Source organism: Schistocerca serialis, chromosome 6 (genome assembly GCF_023864345.2).
Source record: "Schistocerca serialis cubense isolate TAMUIC-IGC-003099 chromosome 6, iqSchSeri2.2, whole genome shotgun sequence".
Taxonomy (NCBI): domain Eukaryota; kingdom Metazoa; phylum Arthropoda; class Insecta; order Orthoptera; family Acrididae; genus Schistocerca; species Schistocerca serialis.
Window position 1 is genome coordinate 408,310,887 of NC_064643.1, and position 22,680 is coordinate 408,333,566.

The 22,680-nt window shown below is 41.9% G+C and overlaps 1 protein-coding gene across 2 annotated transcripts in view; it reads left to right on the plus strand.

Moving 5' to 3' along the window:
• The window catches only part of LOC126483873 (CUB and sushi domain-containing protein 1-like), a 434,289-nt gene that overhangs the window by 240,457 nt on the left and 171,152 nt on the right, over positions 1-22,680 (plus strand). For both annotated transcript variants that reach the window (XM_050107116.1, XM_050107118.1), the window contains exon 3: positions 2,383-2,486. In XM_050107116.1, the coding sequence (XP_049963073.1) occupies positions 2,383-2,486 (104 nt within the window). The remainder of the gene's footprint in view (positions 1-2,382; positions 2,487-22,680) is intronic.

A 22,680-nucleotide genomic window follows, 5' to 3' on the forward strand; every position in this document is an offset into this window, starting at 1 on the left:
GCATCTCTACGATCGTCTCCATGGGAGAATAGCAGCCTGCATTGCTGCGAAAGGTGGATATACACTGTACTAGTGCCGACATTGTGCATGCTCTGTTGCCTGTGTCTATGTGCCTGTGGTTCTGTCAGTGTGATCATGTGATGTATCTGACCCCAGGAATGTGTCAATAAAGTTTCCCCTTCCTGGGACAATGAATTCACGGTGTTCTTATTTCAATTTCCAGGAGTGTATTAGATGATGAGGACCGTTGAAACCGGTTATCATGGAACAATAAAAGTGTCTCCACTGCGATCGTGGTGTAAGATATAGCTAATCGTCCTTGTCACGTTACTGGACGCAAATGGAGAAACCTAGTGACTTTGAGAAAGAGGAGATGGGTACAGCCCAACTGTCGGTAACGAGGATTTCGGAAAGGGCGAGGGTGGTCGCCTGTGCATGTGCTACTATCGTGAACATTTATGCTGTGTGGTTGAAGAGCGATGAAGCGACGCGTAGGTGACAAGGTGTTGGACGTCCGCGCTCCATCACAGAACTTACAGGTCGGAAGCTTGCTAGCTCCGTTAAGCTAGATAGGGCATGATCTGTGAGTGATCTGACGACAGGATACAGCACTGATGCAGATAAAAGTGTTCAGAGCATAGCATCAACGAAATTGCACACTGGGTCAGTGTAAACGTGTCGCGAATCACATTTCTTGTTACACCATTTCGATGGTCGAGTGCGGTTACGCCGTCATCCAGGCGAACTATTTCTCAAAACGGACTCTTGGCTACGGAAAGAGGCCAGCGGGCCGGATTACCCAATGGAGATATCAACCTGTGCTTCTATGGCATGTATGGTAGCAACTGACGGCACCACGGACTATGTGAACACGATTATGAACCACATACAGGATGTCTACAAATTAGTTACACAAAAATAATTTTGTGAAAAGAACAAATAATTTACAGAAAAGTTTGATGCTCCTCTGAATGCAGTACATCTTCAAGTTTAATTTGGCCTAACACTGTTAGTTCCCGATGTTCCCGCTAGGCGGCATGCGCAAATGAGTTATTCCAACAGTCATCACGGAGTCGTATAATGGTGCAGAGCGTGCGTAGTGTAGTAGTCAATGTCGAAGACGCTTTTCTTGCCTGAGGTAAAGTGAATTGGCGTAATATTGAGTTATGAGGTGAGCAGAAACCGCATGACATAATCGAACATGTAAGGGACTCGCCTAAGGTAAATGTTTTTTTTTCTGTAATCTGTAACACGATTTACGATCCTCTCTTTTTTGCCGAGTCACCTGTGAGTGGCATATCATACTTGGACCTGCTCCGTTACAAAATGATACATGCACAGAATTTATTTATCAGCAAGATGGCGTGCTGCCACATTAATCGTTAAGTTCCCACGTATCTCCTTAGGAACATGCCAACTTGAATTGGACGTGATGAAACAATATGCAGGCCACCACGACCACCTCACTGAACCCCAATGGACTTTGGTGTATGGGGTTACAATAAAAACAGAGTATTTGTTCCTCCACTTGCGGAAACTTCACGAGCTGCGACAATCAGATGGCATATACATCAAAACTTGCTTCATAGGATTTGGCAGGAATTTGGATACAGATGGGACATTTGTCGTGTTACAAAAGGTAGCCACGTTTATCATTTGTAAATAGAACTTGAAGATACGCTGCAATCAGTGCTGTATCAAACCTTTTGTGTAAATTATTTATTTATCACAAATTTTACTTTTGTATAACTAATTCCCTCCAGGCCGGCCAGTGTGGCCGTGCGGTTCTAGGCGCTTCAGTCTGGAACCGCGTGACCGCTACGGTCGCAGGTTCGAATCCTGCCTCGGGCATGGATTTGTGCGATGTCCTTAGGTTAGTTAGGTTTAAGTAGTTCTAAGTTCTAGGGGACTGATGACCTCAGACGTTAAGTCCCATAGTGCTCAGAGCCATTTGAACCATTTTGAACCTTCCCTCCAGGCTTCATTACTTACCCGACCATGATGGCATCTTCCAGCACAGAGCCAGAACCATACTACAGTATTTCGAGGTACCTTGGCCAATAAATTCGCTTCGTCTGCATCTGAAACGCGTATAGCCATCATTGTCCTGTAATTTAAGGGAATTTAGTGACATTTTCGGAAACATTTGCTTTCGCACAGAGCCTGAAAAGTATCAAGGAATTCTTGAATTCACACCACGCAGAATCACTGCCTTACTGCCTTCCAAAGGTGGACCAGAACGCTGTTAATGAGGTCATAATGTTTTCGCTCATCAGGCTATCTGCTCACTTGCTTGTGTGGAGATTACATATTTTGAGAATGGTTTTTGTGTATTTTACTTCTCACGAAGTTGATGTTAATGTGCTCGTACGGCTTCTACAGGTGCTCTGGCCGCAACACGTGCAGCTTCCTGCTGTCGGAGGACTGCCCGGACTCCAGCACATGGGGGCCCGGTCGACTGCACGTCACGTACGCCTGCGCAGACCGTGAGTATGCAAACCGCTAAACATACCTGACTGCAGCCTCTGCTACTGTCCGCAATCTACACTGGTCAGTTCAGTAGGTGATTCGTCGATGCGCTCTGATGTATCAAGGGGAAAATATACTGTCTTGGACTGAATGAATGCGGCGTTAATTATCAACATAGGACCATATGTGACTGTGAGACACGCGAACGAAATATCCCTAATGAATATTTGAGTTCTTTTCGTATATTAAACAGGACTGAGTAGGATTTCTAGGGTTGTGAACGATTGAAACAACGAGTATGGAAGTAAATCGACTGGTACGTTATGACCGAAAGTGAATTTCATCTTATATGAGCATGAGACGCCGTGCGTGACGAATTAAAACGGAACGTGTAATGTGGGGGCAGCAAAAACCCACGTAGTGATTATATACATTTTTAAAAAATAAGAATTGTTTACAAGAGACCTGTTCAGGAGGCGGCTAGGAGAGCATGAGCACTCACTCTCGCTCGCCGCCTAAGTAGTGAGCACTCGCGGTGGAACGTGGCGGTTAGACGTCATTATGTAGCGCAGAGCAAGTGCAAACTGCACGATGTCGTCAGAGGTATGCTGGGTGTTACGTTCACCGTAATGACGCAGGGCTTAAACTGGAGAGCTGCTCTTTGTAAACCACCGAAAAGCAGGATCATGTCCGGCTTAGGCACATCAGAGCAAAGGTCGCACTCCGACACCAGTTTGCAAGACGTCAGTGCAGGATGGTTAGTACAATTATAACTAATAGACCTATAGTGTGACAGCTCTTAAGTGATAAATTTCGTAGTATCGACGTTTGGACCTAGATAACTTATGTGAGCAACTGTTTTCCGCAGTGAACAGAATGAAATCTACCCACAGAAGCTCACTCGCGGACTATAACTTGAAAGCTAATCACTTGAATCAGCCGTGCTCGGAAAGTGGTACCAGACATTGATGCTTTAGTGAATAGCAAAGTAAGTAGAATTCATTGACATCCAGTGTTTGCATGTTTAACGAGTAAATAAAATAGTCACTAAATATAAAATGATGTCAATACAATCTTCTTCAGGAAACGGCATTCATCGTAAGGCTGCACCAGTCGTAGTAAATATCATGTTTTGGACTTAGTTGCCCATTGTCCTTCCCCTCATGAATTAAGTGAAATGTAAGTTTCATTTCATTGTCATTTCTCATCAGTGCAAGAGTCTTAGGAAACTGTTTTTTTTTTTTTTTTTTTTATACAAAAGGCAATAATTAGCCACAGCTAAGAGATACATCTCCGTAGAACTAATATTACTGAAGGTAGAATAGATTCGTGGACAGTAGTTGCTCGTGCCGTGTTGCCTTGTTTGTATTCCTCTTCCCCTCCTCCTCGCTCCCCATGTCATCTCTCACCATTACTCCTTATGAGCAGGCAGGTTTCCCACTGCCGAGGCATGAGCGCGGGCCAGCACGCATGAGCAAAGCGGTGAACAAGCCTGATCCACAATATGATCTCAGCCGGCCAAACTTTAAAATTCAATGAAAAGCTTATTTAGAGACCTACTAGGCGTCAAAACAAATAGACTAAAATCCACTCCCATTCTACAACACTGCCAGTTCAAAATTTTTGAGATGATTTTTCAGAAATAGGTGTAAGAAATTGAGCTTCTTGCGAACATGTCTTATAAGTTAACGAATACGCTTGCCTCCCTTCCTTTGGCTTTCTGTCGCAGTCTTATTTCTGTTGAATGCGTGTTCTCACTCGGCAGATGGTGTCGTAATGTGTCGAGCAACTGACTCACTTGAGACAAACCGGGTCACTTCCTGCTTCTGCCTCTGTCTCTGTCATGACTTGACTTTGCCTGTGGCAATGTTAACGAGTTTTAATAACAATTTCTAATTTCCTACCTTATTACTAATCTGTGCCGCAACAGCACAGTTTATTGAGGTTGTAGTTCAGGCTAAGGTGGTTCTGTGCCTTTTTTTCCATGCCATTACTTGGTCCAACTCATTTACACTGACGTGAACATGAACTAGGGCGTTTATTTCAACATTCTCGGTCTGTAAGTGTTGTTCTTCTGCTCTTCATGATGAGTTTGCTGTCTACACTCCAATTTTTATTAATGACAACAGCCGTATTCGTAGGATTGCGTGCATACATACCTGGTTTCACAAGAGTCAGCCTGTTACAACACCCGATCCTCATCACGTAGGAAACGTCTGTGAATCTTTGAAATAGCAAGTGATGCGTAGCAGTCAGTATCCCCGTAACTTGGTAGCAGTACGGGATCTAAGTTTCAGTACAAGGTTACAGCTGGATATGCCATACCTGAAGGAACCTGGTGACTCACACTCTGGTTCAAACGAGGACGCTATCAAGGCGAAAGGCGGTGTTGCGAGGTATTAGCGAGGTGTCTCCTGGAGAATAATTAATATTTTGATCAGTGTTCTTATTGCGGAATTGTTGGTTGAATGTCGGTAGAGACTTATTGTTTTGCAAACAGTTCTGTTTATTTAACTGATTCAACCATAGTAGAAACTTGTTTATATCACGAACTGTAGCCGGCCGCTGTGGCCGAGCGGTTATAGACGCTTCGGTCTGCAACCACGCGACCGCTACGGTCGCAGGTTCGAATCCTGCCTCGGGCATGGATGTGTGTGATGTACTTAGGCTTGTTACGTTTAAGTAGTTCTTAGTTCTAGGATGACCTCAGATGTTAAGTCCCATAGTGCTCAGAGCCAGGAACTGTAACATTTCTACCAACTGAGCTACCGAAGCACGACTCACGCCCGGTACTCACAGCTTTACTTCTGGCAGTACCTCGTCTCCTACCTTCGCAGGAGAGATTCTGTAAAGTTTGGAAGGTAGGAGACAAGGTACTGGCAGAAGTAAAGCTGTGAGTACCGGGCGTGAGTCGTGCTTCGGTAGCTCAGTTGGTAGAGCACTTGCCCGCGAAATGCAAAGGTCCCGAGTTCGAGTCTCGGTCGGGCACACAGTTTTAATCTGCCAGGAAGTTTCATATCAGCGCACACTCCGCAGCAGAGTGAAAATCTCATTCTGTAACATTTCTGCTGAGATGTGTGAAATTGTATTGAAATTTGTGTACATGTGATTGCTGTCAAAATTAGTAGAGGTAAAAATTTTCTCTTTTAGTATGAATCATAGTCAATTCCCACACCTTGGTTTACTCTGTACAGTCTTCCATGATTCCATAGTCACGTTATAATCTTTGTATTAGTGGGGTCGAAAAATTGTTAAGCTATGAGAAGTTTTTGTGATATTGGCCACAGGTAACATTCTTACTGAGAGCTTGTATCAAGGAGATTCTCTGTATTACAGAGATCATTGATCACTTAAATTCTTCTGGGTGTTGTGAAGCGCCATCGCATAAAATACTTTAGTTGTAAACTTAAAATGCCACACTCAGTTTGTGACTTAAAACCAACATTCCGACCGTATTACCACGACCTTTCTCAGGGCGTTGAAACACCCGGAAGAATTTTAATCGCCATAGCACCGCCCACGGAAGCTTACGTAGTTACGCACAGAGATCATTGTTTGTTGAGTAATCAGTCCGTGTGGAGCAACACTTTGCCTTCGTTGTCAAGAGCTGGCTGAAGTAGATGTATATATTCGTGTGGATGCCTGATTTCGGAATACTGTTCTACAGCTTGGAATATATATTAATATCCAGCTGTGTGCGCTAGCATTGTAGAAAGTGGGATGTCGCATTTAAGAAATTTTTTTCGATTTTGGTTTGTGGATGCTGTAATTCGGGTTGTTTTATTGTTTAGCACCATTGTTTAAAGTATTTCAGAATGTGCACGGACAGGAGAGGAAGAAACGCATCACCCTTCAAGCTTTTCTTTTTTAAAGCACTGAATGTAATTTTTAAAGCACTGAATGTAATTTTTAAAGCACTGAATGTAAACCTTATTTAAGGAATTAAGCTTCATGAAAGTTTTGTCTAAAGAGTTAACTTGCTAAATTTAGTGTTTATTTCCAGCTGAAAATAATTTGCTAATAACAGTGTCCAGTGATTTTCATATCTTCTAATTTCTGCTACTGAATACAAATTGAAGTGCAATTAGTTTTCAGATTAATCGAAATCGAGCCTGCACATCCCACTCGCTATTCAAAGGTTTGAAAAGAAAAGTAACTCTCTGTCGCACAGCAGCTCGGGAGATTCGATTATTAATTTTTAACGTGCTGGCGCTTGACACATTTGCGTTGCAATCTACAAGCTGTATTTTTAGTAATGCAAAGTCAGCGTTATTCGTTTCAGTGTGATCCAGAAATACAGCTGCTTTGCAACAGCGCGTTTATCCCTTGCCGCATATGTAAGCCAAAATGGTTATTAGCGCCAGAATTGAACATTGTTTTGAACATTTAGGCAACAATGATTGTCCGTTTAGTTTACAGTGAAGGAGACAATAACTTGTTTGAAATACTTCCTGATATTATTTATAAATCCAAATATTCAGATCGCGTATAAAGTTTATACGGCAATACAGTTACCACATGTAGTAGGTCAGATACATTGTTTTCAGAAGGCTTGCATATACTATATGTAACAATGCACGAAGGTGTTGTAAACACAGAAGCTTCATATGCAGTACAAATAATGTCTACATAGAGCTACTAGTGAGCATAAAGGTACATCACGTACTCAGTCGAGTTAAAGTCTAAACGTTTAACTGAGATGCAAAAGCAAAAAGTGTCTTCTGAATAGCTTTCACAATTGGAAAGTTACGCTGAACGTGAATGTCTTTCCGTTCCGAAAAGTCAAATTGAGTAGAGAAAGTATAAAAGTAACCAGGTTACATGTGTTAAAATTTTCATTCTGCGCTATGTGGACCAACAATTTTGCCTTTTCTATCAATATTCTTTATTCAGAAAGACAGATTCACTCACAACTCACTCATAGAATCAATACTTCAGTTTGACGTTAGTTGCCTACTCACTCAGAACAAACCGTTCCAATACTGTTAACTCCTTATTTAGAAGACAGAGCAGATCGAGTTAGGGAACGTGAGTGGACGTTTTGTTAGTGTACCGTAATATTTTTCTTCATGTCAGGATACCATAACGGAAAATAAATAAATAAAACAAAACGAGAATGAGACAGGGTCAGAAGATGGGTCATAGAGACGTGGAGGAGAGTAGAAGATACGAGAGGCATAGGAGAACAGAAAAGACCTCTAGAGGGTAAGCGTGTAATATATTGGACAGAAGAAATACTATAAAAGGGCGAAGAGCTACCGCTACAATCAAAGGTGCTTTTAGGTTTCGGAAAGGTAGTTGATGGCAGTAAACGCCGTATTCAATATTGGTTTTGGAATATAATTATTTAGTGAAATGCCAAACTACGAAGCATTTGTCAACTGTGGCCTTTTAGTACTGATATTAATACTGTGATGAAGAATTCTAGTACCTTTGCGAAAAGAAAACGTCATTACCCGACTGCCTTTCAAACACAGTACTGTAGTTTCAGAAAATCTTTTGCTTCTTGTTACCCAAAATATTAATTCGAATGATATAAATACTGTTGAATCCTCTCTTTGCCAGATTTAAATGGCTTCGGACTCGAACGCCTGGGCTTATATATAAAATGAGGTGAAAAAATTCATGGGATGGGATTATGCACATATACAGATGGCGGTAGTATCATGTACTCAAGCCATAAAAGGATAGTACATTGGCAGAGCTGTCATTTGTATCCCGGTGATTCAGGTGAAGAGGTGTACGACGAGATTATGGCTGCACGATGTGAATTAATAGACTTTGAACGTGGAATGATAGTTGGAGCTAGACACATGGGACATTCTATTTCGGAAATCGACAGTGAAATCACTGTTCCGAGATCCACAGTATCAGTAGTGTGCCGGAAGTACAAATTTCATGCATTACCTCTAACCACAGTCAACACAGTGGACGACGACCTTAACGACCGAGAGCAGCGGCGTTTGTATAGAGTTGTTAGTGCTAACAGACAAGCAACACTGCGTGAAATAACACAAAAATCAATGTGGGGCGTACGACTAACATATCCGTTTGGTCAGTGCGGTGAATGTTGGCGTTAATGGGCTATGACAGCAGACGACCGACGCGAGTGCCTTTGCTAACAGCATGGTCAGTTGGTAAAGGGTGGTGGTAGGGTTGTGGTGTGGCGCAATCCCCACGCATCCATGGACCAAAATTGTCAACATGGCGCTGTGCAAGCTGATGGTGGTTCCATAACGGTGTGGGCTGTGTTTACATAGAATGAAGGGGGCTCTCTGGTCGAGCGAATCATTTGGCCCTACATGAATTCCTTCGAACATTTATGGAACGTAATCGAGAGGTCAGCTCGTGCACAAAACCCTGCACTGGCAACACTTTCGCCATCATTGATGGCTACAGAGGCAGCATGGTTCAGTATTTCTGCAGAGGACTTCCAAAGACTTGGTGAGTCCATGCCACGTCGAGTTGCTGCACTAAGGCGGAAAAACGGAGGTCCAACACGATATTAGGAGGTATCCCATGACTTTTGTCAGCTCCGCGAATATCTTTTGGGATAATTCACGGTGAAAAAAGAAATTAATCTATATCGCAGTAAGTTTCATATTCGTTTGTAATTTCCTTATCTTGTCAGTTATTACAGAATTTTAACAGTTACATGAACAGTTACGTGTCTATCTGGAAAAATCAGCATCCACAGATAACCGGTTGAGAGTAAAAGCGTGGTTCTGAAACGACTTGTTTGCAGTTTGCAGACCATTTGATTAGCTTTATTCGGAACATCTAGCTTTAAACTGAATTGGACAAACTAGGCATACCGTTATCCGTAATACTGTCATAGGATGTAACTGTTGATGGGGCGTAAAGTTTCATTACGCGTATCTCGGCCATTCATGTTGAAACGTGCCCTTAGAAAAATCAGTGAAATGCTGTGTCCTTACGTTATTTGATTTTCAAACAGCTGAGCAAAACTGAACGTAGTCAGACATTTCTCTCTTTACGTATTCTAATCATCACTAAACTGACACACAATATTTTTAGCGCAACGCAATCTGACTTTCAATAATCCCTACAAAAGAATGGCCGTGACTAACAATAACCTATACCTTTCATGAATCACTTACCTCACAAAAATCTTCGTTACTTGAACTACTGCAATACAGCGAGCGCCAATACTGCCAGCTAAATAAAAGTTTCTAACTACTGAAGGCACTAACTACTGATAGGCATAGATAGCAAATGAAAGATTTTGATAAAGAACAAACAATGTATTTACCTTAACAATGTTCAAAAGTCATCATATATAAATCCGTTCACGATATCAGGTATTACAGATTTACTCTTTCTGATGGACACACGTCCAGATCGTCCGCTCTCAAAATTCTGCCATCTCTCTCCCCACATCCACCACTGCTGGCGGCTCACCTCCAACGGCGCATCACTATGCGCTGTTCACATCCTACTGCCCAACACTACAATAGCAAATATTCCAACAATGCAAACCAGCCACAGACTGCACACAGAACAGTCAGTGATTTTCATACAGAGCGCTACATGGCGTTACCTACATAAAAACCTAAACAGCCTACTTACAATGTAAGTTTTCCGAAACGAAGACACTACTTGTCCTTCAAGTAGCACCTGCAATGTACAAGAGTTTGAACTACTACTGTTTTTATCCATTCATAAGGAAAATTCTTTAACAGTACCAGGAATCCAAATTCCCTCATTCGTGCTGCACTGGACACACCGACATCTCAGGTACGGCTGGATTTCCAAAGCGATTGGATATGAAAAATATGGGAGCAAACCTTACTGCATCATATTTTAATTTTCATTCAGATAATGTAAAATTTCTGATAGCGGTGATGAATAGTGACCACTTGTGGACAATTACTATTGTTTTAAAATTATTTGTACTCGATAACTTGTGTAACATATTTCAGTGAAGACAGTGTGCAGTTTACGTCTCTATGTAATACTTCCAGTAGTACTCAATTGTTGCTTTATTGTCACCTGCATCATCCACACTGAGACTTATTGTATCCATAATCGGGGCATTAATTCATGATATCTATCAAACAAAAATACTTAATGTCCAGTATGTTTGTTTCGAAGTTAGTTTATTTATAAACTCACAAATTCGCTCCTGCATCGAACTGTAGGGGAGCACGTTCGCACCCAGAAATATCTTCTGTTACAGACGCCGGAGATTTTTTATTACTTTTTTATTATACTTTTAGGAGTACTCCTTCGACCCACTAGACCTGATGTCATATCCGCTACTCCACAGAGACGGTAAAAAAAATACGTTCTACTCAGATCTGTCAGCGAACTTACACACTTTTAGTCATTTATTCAAATTTCAGAGATTTTATGCCACAATACTTGCACTGAAATATCACTGTTTGACAGTTACTAAGAAGATGACTGCGTTTTCGAAGGAATCCTCGTATTTAAAAATCTTGTATGATAGGTGCTCGGCAGCTTGTATCTACGCGTATCTGATGAAGGACACGTTGTTGTTCACCATGGGCTGCACTTCAGAAGTATGTACATTAGTGTTTACGAAAATTGCAACACTAAGTGTGAGACACATTTAAAATAAAATTTATTACAGAGACTGGGCGCATGACAATGCCCACATGATTAGAATTACAGAGCTATGCATACACTTTGACAGTGAGAATTCAGTATGGAGTGGAACTGCCATTTGCCGCAGTTATAGCCTGCAGACGTCATTGTATGGAATCAATGAAGGTCTCGAAATAATGTTGTGAAACACACGGTTTGTATGCGCAGCGGAATTGGCTGCAGAAGGATCAGAACAAGAAAGCTGGTGACCGACCATATCCCAGGAATGTTCGATGGGCGATGTGTCAGGTGACACTGCAGGCCAGGGAAGTCATGATACCCGTCTTTCTACCAAGAAGACTTGCACATTCCTCGTCCTGTGTGGCCGCGCTTGATTCTATTGAAATATGGCATGTGGAGCTGCCTGGAGGAGGGGCAGTGAGTGACTCGGATTCTGAAACCTTCCTTGTGTATAAGTTGCTGTTCGGATTTCCCATAATATGTAGGAGGCGAGATCGCAAGCTATAGCCAGTGGTGTCCTAAATCATCACACTTCACTTTTGTTTACTATGGCGTTCAAAAATGCAGCCTACCGATTGCGTTCACCACGGTGGCGTCTAACACATACGTGGTCATCAACGGCCATCACTGTAGGACAAGTTGAAGTGGGACTCGTTCGACATTTCAGTACGCCCTCGTTGCTGTGTACGATTCTCTTCTACCCACTGCCTCAATACATGCATCACTGTCGTAGCAGCGTGCGCCCTACGAGCTGCAATGTCATGATACAACGAAACCGTTTCCCGGAGTCGTTCTGTCCCGTTAGAGTACACTCACACGCTGATATTGCGCTCTTTGATGTCGACGAGCTATACCTGCACATGCTTGCACGTTTCCATTTCGTTTAACAGCTCTGCACCGACTGAGCGTGACGTAACTTTGGCCTGTTCGCTCACACAGAACAGGGCACTGGTGGCCCTGTCTGCTCACAATCTCTCTCTGCAGTCTTAATAACGTATTCACTTACAACATACCTACACTCTATGTTGTATATAAGGTTTTATGTGACTCGTGTACCTAATATTCCGCTGTTAATGGAAACGAGGAGAGTTCACCGTGGTTAGCCGTAATTTTCAATGCTGAAATTTGATTTGAATGAATTTAGATTGCAGAATAAGAAGATCACCAGCTCCAAACGAGCAGAAGTTAAATTTTGTTCATGACTGTAATAACTATGACGTTATGTAAACATATATGGCAAAGACACAGCAGAAACTTGGCAAAATGCACACGCGCTAGCTTACATATAAAACACACTTGTATCATGAGCACTAAAGACATTATTTTGGAATGCAATGATGTTAATTACGCTACCGGGAATTAAAATTGCTACACCATAAAGATGACGTGCTACAGACTCGAAATTTAACCGACAGGAAGAAGATGCTGTGATATGCAAATGATTAGCTTATCAGAGCATTTACACAAGGTTGGCGCCGGTGACGACACCTACAACGCGTTGACATCAGGAAAGTTTCCAACCGATTTCTCATACACAAACAGCAGTTGACCGGCGTTGCCTGGTGAAACGTTGTTGTGGTGTCTCGTGTAAGGAGGAGAAATGGGTACCATCACGTTTCTGACATTGATAAAGGTCGGATTGTAGCCTATCGCGATTGCGGTTTATCGTATCGCGACATTGCTGCTCGCGTTGGTGGAGATCCAATGACTGTTAGCAGAATATGGAATCTTTGGTTTCAGGAGGCTAATACGGAACGCCGTGCTGGATCCCAACGGCCTCATATCACTAGCAGTGGAGATGACAGGCATCTTATCCGCATGGCTGTAAAGGATCGTGCAGCCACGTCTCGACCCCTGAGTCAACAAATGGGGACGTTTGCAAGACAACAACCATCTGCACGAACAGTTCGACGACGTTTGCAGCAGCATGGACTATCAGCCCGGAGACCGTGGCTGCGGTTACCCTTGACGCTGCATCACAGACAGGAGCGCCTGCAATGGTGTACTCAACGACGAACCTGGGTGCACGAATGGCAAAACGTCATTTTTTCGGATGAATCCAGGTTCTGTGTACAGTATCATGAGGTTCGCATCCGTGTTTGGCGACATCGCGATGAGCGCACATTGGTAGCGTGTATCCGTCATCGCCATACTGGCGTATCACCCGGCGTGATGGTATGGGGTGCCATTGGTTACACGTCTCGGTCACCTCTTGTTCGCATTGACGGCACTTTGAACAGCGGACGTTACATTTCAGATATGTTACGACCCGTGGCTCTACACTTCATTCGATCCCTGTGAAACCCTACATTTCAGCAGGATAATGCAGGACTGCATGTTGCAGTTCCTGTACGGGCCTTTCTGGATACAGAAAATGTTCGACTGCTGCCTTGGCCAGCACATTCTCCAGATCTCTCACCAATTGGAAACGTCAGGTGGCCGAGCAACTGGCTCGTCACAATACGGCTGTCATCGCTCTTGATGAACTGTGGTATCGTGTTGAAGCTGCATGGGCAGCTGTACCTGTACACGCCATCCAAGCTCTGTTTGATGCAATTCCCAGGCGTATCAAGGCCGTTATTACGGCTAGAAGGTTCAAATGGCTCTGAGCACTATGGGACTTAACTTCTGAGGTCGTCAGTCCCCTAGAACTTAGAACTACTTAAACCTAACTAACCTAAGGACATCACACACATCCATGCCCGAGGCAGGATTCGAACCTGCGACCGTAGCGGTCCCGTGGTTCCAGACTGTAGCGCCTAGAACCGCTCGGCCACACCGACCGGCTATTACGGCTAGAGGTGGTTGTTCTGGGTACTGATTTCTCAGGCTCTATTCACCAAAACTGCGTGAAAACGTAATCACATGTCAGTTCTAGTATAATATATTTGTCCAACGAATAAAAGTTTATCATCTACATTTCTTCTTGGTGTAGCAATTTTAATGGCGAGTAGTGTACCTTATTGATCACCAATACTAAAGCAATGACGAGCAACTCTTTATGCAAATTGTGTTGTGTTACGTAACTCGCGATAATGCTGTCCTTCTGAGAATATGCGTAATGGTGAAAAAAGCTGCACGTTATTCTTTAGTTATTACGATGCAAGTGATAGCTTTTCAGGTTAATGTAGTAAAAACCTTTATTCATGGCAACGCCTGTTATCAATACGATGTTTAAAAAGCTTCATTCCTTTTCCTGGCCACATACTAGGTTTTCGACACAAACACCTTATCATTTGAGCACCAACACATCTATTCCACATCACAGATGTTTCGCAAATACTTCTCTGCTTCACCTCTACGACTGCGCTCACTTGCTCCGAAGACGTTATTGTTACAAGAAACAATAAAAGCTTCGCTGGCATGGCCAGCGCATTTACTATAGTGACTTGACATAAATAAGTTTTACATTTTCATAAACACTACTTGCTGAAAAATTAATTAATATATATATATTTACGAAAAATGGTTATAATTTCGAGAAATCAAGTACCTGAAAAATTCGTCAGGCACTGGGTTGTAGTGTTACACTCTGTTCTATACGACTTCCGACTTTGGAGGGTTTATGACCAATTCTCTGAATATTTCAGTTTTCTCAAACAGAAGTGTGTTTGACATACCGATATTCGGGCATACAGACCATCATAAGTAGCATCTGACGGCGGATAAACAACAAATGTGTACAGACCTATGTCGATAAACAAGAGACTTTGTATATACCAAAGAATTTTTCTGCGTCGAAATCATTTATAATAATTAAAAAGGTCTTACCTCTGACAGACACGTTATTGATGTAGAGATGCACAAAATGTGTGACTTAGGGGCCATCCTTAAATTACCACTCGGTTTAAAGGTTTTTGGAATTGTCCTCCCCCTCCCCCCCCCCTCCCATCCTTGTCACAAGTGGTCACATTTGTGTAAGCATCTGTGCTGGGGGGAGATAAAACGTCTAGCACAGCTTGGACGCCATTCAGAACTTAATTAAGCTATATTGACAACGGGTAATAACCACAAAGTACGCGCACAGCGTTCGAAACAGCCGCGACTAGAAGAAAATGCTACAGCCATTGCTATTGGTCGGCGCACACCACGGCAGAGCGCCAGACACGGAACGGACGGCAGAGGGAACGTATAGCACAACGTAGGCATAAATACCGGACTCGTTCCACACTGGAATCAGTTTCAGACAGCAGCTGAAGAAGAATGCGAGCCACGCAGTTGAAATATCGTGCAGGAAAGACTCGAATAACTGGCAGAAACCCTATTAATCAACATGACAACGCCTCACCGGGAAAGCTTGAAGAGTTACAGGACGACTGTTGTCTTAGAACACAGCATTACCACTGGAGAATAAACAATGAGCATGAAATGGACCTGATCAGCCAAGCTGGTCACATAATCCTTGCAGTAATGCGACTTTGCAGAGTACCCATGGGGTCAATGGAATACCACGATACGGCTGCCCAAGTCATCATTGAACTTCTGCCACGTTTCAGTCTCGGGAAGTACACTCGACCAGAAATTGGAAACAACGTACAAGAAGACTCATTTGACCAAATGAATTTCTTCCACTGCTCCATAGGCTATGTTTTACGGCTGCGCCACCACGTTTTCCTGGTGGTATCACTATCTGCATCAGTGACTTGTGGTTTTGGAATTCCAGATTAATCTGCAGTTACCAGTTTATGGAACTCCGTTTGTGTTGTTATGGTACTGACGTGGATGAAAATCACGACTTTCAAGTCTGCAGCGAGTTTTGCAACTGTCGTCCTCTTGTCTTCTTTTTTTTTCTCGTCAAACTCCTCTTTTATGACCGTCTGCCACTACCACTCAATAAAGAGTTTGTTGCGCAGAGTGTCTTAGTGGACGAAGTTATTCCGCTTTCCCTGTATGCAGTATAAACCTTCGCTACAGTGCCTCTTGAAACACCACACACTTGGGTTACCTTAGTTACAGAGGCACCCACCATACGACAACCGACGACTTGCCCACGTTCCAATTCACCAGCTCCGACATAACGCACTCACAACCAGGCAGAACACTGTTCTGACGACGACTGACACTTGCAGCGCCTAGAAGATACAGGCGCCGTAACCTGCAGGCTTGGATAACGTCTACATTTATCATCGAGCATGAATTTCTCGCGGTGCTTCTATGTTTTTATCCAACACGTTTACTTTTGATGCAAAGACTTCTAAAGGCCCTCTATAACTAAACTATTACATATGTTGCAACCATTGTTACACTTTTCCCCTTTTAATTACTTATTACTGCAATTCGTGCCTTCCATTAGTGTAAACATGTACTGTAACGCTAGTGCATTAACAGCAGTTGCATAAGTAAAATACTTCTTATACCTATCATGTAAAAATGTGTAAGTTACTCGACGCATCGTATCAGGAGGTCAGAAGTCGCTAATATGAATGACAAAAGTAACATAATCTTTTCATAGGTGTATTATATATATATAGTGATCCATTGGTTGAAGAGGAGATACGGAACACACACACACACGTGCACTCTCGTGTGCGTGCGTGTTTGTGTGTGTGTGTGTGTGTGTGTGTGTGTGTGTGTGTGTGTGTGTGTGTGTGTGCTCTTAAACTACTGGATCTATCTGGTTTAAGGGGGGTAGGACGTCAAACGGGCCGACTTGGAGCAGGAGAGGGACCACAGGACATTTTAATTGCCACTGTCTATACTTTCACAAGTAAATTCATAAAACTTTGTCAGCATGACCAGGAAGGATTCAGGATTCACACTCGTAGCAGCAGAAGTTCAAAAACACAACAAAATAATTTTTTTCATGTGAAATTTTATCATTTTTTCACTTACTATTGGCTGCATTTGTTGCTATAGGTACACTTTTCTTCATAAGTAAGAGAGACTGTTCGATTAATTTTGCACAGCATACAAACCATACTTACAGGTGTCTGAAACTCTAGAATCTATTTAATTTATGAAAAAATGAATGAGCTGTTACGTTTTAAACTTTATGTTTAGAAAAAAATCAAATTTTGTAGTTAATTATCTCAATTTGTACCACAGTTTTTAATAGACTTGGAAAATTCTAGAGTTTCATACACTTGTAAGTATGGTTTGTATGCTGTGCAAAATTCATCAAAGAATCTCTCGTACTTGTGAAGAAAAATGTACCTATAGCAACAAATGCAGCCAACAGTAAGTGAAAAAATGATGGAATTTCATATCTAAAAAAAATTATTTTGCTATGTTTTTGCACTTCCACTGCTATGAGTGTGAATCCTGAATCCTTCCTGGTCATGCTGACAAAGTTTTATGAATTTATTTGTAAAAGTATAGACAGTAGAAAATAAAATGTCCTGTGGTGCCTCTCCTGCTCCAAGTCGGCCCGTTTGACGTCCTACCCCCGTTAAGGGGAGATATGAAACATACACACACACACACACACACATATATATATATATATATATATATATATATATATATATATATATATATATATATATATATATATATATACTGGTGGGCGGGTCGATGTGAACTAAACTTAGTACACATATCCCGTCCTGTGAGGCAACAATTGTTGTCTGGTTAAGTAACATCTACCTACCAGAGTTAAGATTTTACGTCATAAACAACATGCGTGAAAAACTGCCACGCCATGCATGTAATTTAAATTAATTACTTCTGTGCTACTAATTGTATTCGCAATAAATTTCGCAGTCACTGAATGTACCTACGAAATTATACCACAGTATCACAGAGGGATCAGAAGCTATGACATCATAAAAACTGATATGCGTGAGAAAATACTCCATCATGCACACACACTTTTAGCACACTTATTCCGTACTGTTAAGACACTCCTACAGTAGAGTCAGTGAAATCCCTGACAGCTGACAGCGCTTTTGACAGCTTTCAACTGCGAAGCGCCAACGACTCTAGGCGAAAACCCCCGTTATAGACATGCAAAGCAGCTGTACGTGCACATTTGTTCATTACGCATACTTCTTTGTACGACTGTTCCATAATTTCAAAGATATTTTCACGAATACATGGAAATGAATTTTTTTTCGATAAAACACTACGAAATCGGTTAATTTTTTTCCGTTTCTAACAGAAAATCGGTAGAGTGAATACTCGGAAAGTGCCGGGCTCGCAAGCTAGTAAGTAAATAAACGTAGTGCAACACGAATTTTGCGGCAACTTGTAGTGGTGTAAATACGCAGTTCTAAGCGGTATTTGCAAATTCCGAGGGCGTGGCTATGACAGACGAAGCCGCCTCCACAGGCGGCGCCAGGCACCCGCCCCCGCCACCCCCGCCACCCCCACCGCCCCCTCGTCCACCCAGCCCGCAGCGGTGCGGAGCGATACGTCGAGACGGCGCCGCCTCAGCGCCCGACTGGCGCCTTGTTCCGGCGTCGGCGTCGCAGAACTGAGAGGCCTGCGCCGTTTTCTAAGGGCTGCCGAATCCGGTTGGGGCAGCAGACAAGACCATCGATCCTACTTCTGTGAAACATTCTTCTGCCGCGGCCGTTGCGTTCACGCTACACTGGTCTCATACCAGCAGTCAGTTCGCGCCGATTGCGGTCCATTGTTTCTGCATGGGGGACGGCAGTGAATCTTCCGTTAAAAGCTTTCGTGCTTAGAGGCCGAGGTCGAATATAACGCTATTCCCAGACAGTTTTACTGCAGGAGGCGTCTTCGGAGGCCAAACGGTAACTGCATGCTGAGCTCATTTTATCTTTATTGTTATTTCACACCCCTCACCCCATATGAGTGAGGGTGGGCTGTCAGCGGTACTACACTCCGCTCTTTAGGCAAGATCATTCTTAAAAATATAGCCAAGATGAGAAAAAAATACGAGGACCGTTTTCGCTTTAAATTAAAAAAGATTAATGACCACGTAGTCTGAAGGACGTGCAATGAGTGAGAAGTGTTATTGCATGAGAGAATATATTGCATAGGGTTGAGGGGTGCGGGTAAAGAGAAAGGGACCGTTAGATATTGAAAATATGGAGATGACAGCTAGGATCTGAGGCGAATAGTGGGAACACAAACAGTGAAAGAGACATAGGGCGAGGTATAGTATGATGTGTGGGGAGGTGAATGTTTACCAGAGGAAACGTGTGGGAGTGGATGGAGAGGGGTGGAGAGGGATGGAGAGGGGCCATGATGTGGAGTGTGATAGGTGGCGAAGAGTTAAAATTAATAGTGAAACGTCCTCTTTGAACAATTACACAGGACTGTTCTTAACCTGACACACAATATTTTTAGCGTAACGCAATCTGACTTTCAAAAATCCCTACAAAATAATGGCCCTGACTAACATTAACCTATACCTATCACAAATCACCAAAAATATTCGTTACTCGAACTACTGCAAAACAGCGAGCGCCACTACTGCCAGCTAAATAAAAGATTCAAACTACGGAAGGCACTAACTACTGATAGGCATAGTTAGGAAATGAAAGGTTTTAGTAGAGAACAAACAATGTATTTACCTTAATAGTGTTGAAAAATCATAATATACATAACAGATCATGACATCCAGTATTACAAATTTCCAAACTCCGCCATCTCTCTCCCCACATCCACCACTGCTGGCGGCTCACCTCCAACTGCGCAACGCTACGCGCTGTTAACATCCAGCTGCCCAACGCTACAATGGCGAGTATTACAACAATGCAAAGCAGCCACAGACTGCACACAGCACAGCCAGTGATTTTCATACAGAGCGCTACGTAACGTTGCCAATAAGAAAACATAAACAGCCTACTTACAATAGGAGCGATAAATGTTGGAGCAAATCTCATTGTCTGGGAGAGGAAGTTGGTTGAAACTGCGCTGAAATAGGATATGGATTGTGCATAGGTTCAGGGACGGAGGGACGTGTTTGTGAAGGCGCGGTAGCATACCAGGCCTGGTGAACAGAGGGGAGATAACACTGAACTACAAATTTTAAGTGAAAGTGTGTAAATTGCATGATTTTGAGTTAGTTATGTTTATTTCAGTATAAAATTATATAAAATCACCATCTTCATAAATATTTAGCTCTAGTTTTTTTTTAAAAAAGTAATCTACATTTTCGTATAGATAACTCTCTAACTAAATATGCATTCATGTTCCATGATCACCATAAAAAATTTTAAGTGAATAATTACTTGAATTATGTTATGTATTATGCATTGATAAATTTCAGTGCCATTCTGGAAGTACAAAAGTAAAATGTTTAGAAAAAATTAAAATAATATAACATACTATGTACCAGAACTATGTAAAGCATAAAACAAAATATATAAATTAACTGGTCACACATGTATATAAAGGATTACAAATGTTAAATGCCCATATGTACAGTATATACAATTACATATTTTGTTCAGAGATAAATTCAGATGATGACCATTTTCGCTCGGCTTGATGTTTATACACATACTCGGGAACATCCCTTATGACAGTCCAGCAGTAATCTGCTAAAATAGTAGAGCTCCACTTTCCGGAATACCTCTTCTCAAGTGTGGCAATATCTTGATGAATTCGCTCCCAATGTTCATCACGTACTGCACCACAATCTTTGGGGAAGAAGTCAAAATGACTATGTAAGAAGTGCATTTTAAATGGCATGTTGCTACCAAGTTTTTCATGAAGTTACAACATGTTGTCTAAAATCTCTTTGTAATTTATTGCTCATTTGTTCCCTAAAAACTGTAAACAGACTGTCTTAAAACATTCACATGCATGCTTCTCATCACCTTATACGATTCCATCAAAGGTATGGTCTCCAAAAAGCTCTCAAATCTGTGAGCCTACAAAGATGCCCACCTTTACTTTGGCATCACTTAAGTAAGGGAATTTTTGTCTTAAGTACTTACACGCAACACCACTTTTGTTGATTCTCTTAACAAATTTTTTCATGAGATCCAACTTGATGTGCAAGAGCGCGAGCAGAATCTTTTTAGGGTCTACTAGAGGTTCACTCTTAATGTTCTTTATACCAGGTTGAAGAGATTTTCTCGTGGGCCATTCATGTTTACTGTTATGTGATGCTCGACCTCGGCTGTCCCATTCACAGAGAAAGCAGCAATATTTAGCATATCCTAACTGCGTACCTAATAGCAATGCAACCACTTCAAGTCACCACAAATCGGCCATTGTGAGTCATTATACTTGATGGCTTCTAGTAAAATTTTCATGTTTCTGTATGACTCTTTCATACGCACACTATGCCGAACTGGAATAGAAGGAAGCTCATTACCAATATGTAAAACCACTGCTTTTAAGCTCAACTCTGACGAATCAATAAAGAGTCTCCACTCATCAGGGTTGTAATTAATTCTGAGATCCTTCATTAGACAATTTATGTCTACACATGCCATAAGACTATCTTGCATGTTCACAAAAGGAGTGAATTGTTGCTCTCTTCTGCGGTAGAATGAAACATTTACATTGTTTTCCAGAAAATTGCGCAGCTGCAATCTTGATGCTAAAATCTCAGCCTTAGCTTTAGAGAGCTCCAAATCTCTAATGAGATCACGTAACACATTTTGAGACAACTTTTGTGGATCATCAGTTGATGATATATTTGGAAGAAACTCTGGACCTTGTGATGTACAAGGTTCAGGACATTCAGGATTCCCATCAGAAGTAATCTCAGACTCTTTCGGTGGTTCAGGTATTGGCAATCCTTCCCCATGTAGAGAGGGCTGTATGACAGATGGAATGTTAGGATAGATCACTGTCCGCTTCTTCTTCTTCTTAGATATTCATTTCTTGATAGGAGGAACCATACAAAAGTAGCAGTCACTAACACTGCAAAAGGCATTGAACGTCCTTTCCCATGCATCCAATTCCTGAGGTTGCTGGCATGTGATGCAGATCACATGTGGAGCCCAGGGTTTATCCTGATTACCACTTTTGCACCCAAAATAACAACTGTAAGCTTTGTAATTAATGGAATTATTTGCTGCTTTGTGAAGCAAACGTCACTTCTCCACACACATAGCAAAATGTGTCAGCACTGTTAACACAAACTCGTGGCATTTTTGTTCACTTAAATAGCAGTCAACTTGAACAACTGGTAGTTAATCTGGAAACAAATGTGCAAAAAATATTACATGCATTAATAAAGACACTGAAGTTGAAGAGGAGAGTGACAAAAACATCACTAAAATTGGTATAAAAATTTTTATATCTTTAATATTGCACACATGTAAGACCAGAGACAATAATATAATCCATTGTTACTAGTTCTTATGGCTCTGACAAACCATTATAATATTTGATTTTAAACTTAACATAAAAATCCGTATATAATTATGTCACTGTAATAGAACAGTGTAAAATGAAAACTAGAGCTAATTTTGAATTGTCTTTGTGATATTCGCGATCAGCACATTATAATTGATAGGAATTGGCTATTTTCATTCGATTTACAGTTTCATTGTTGCACAGTGTAATGGGCTTACTGGAATCTAATTTGCGGATAGTATATGAGATGCGCTGGTGTTCGGCATGGGTGAGGAGGAATTGATAAGATGGTGGAGGATGCATTCGGGAGAAGGTAAACGGATGGGCGAACGAGACAGAGTGTATGATGTTCGTGGATTTGGAGGGACTTTAAGAACTTTGATGGGGCGA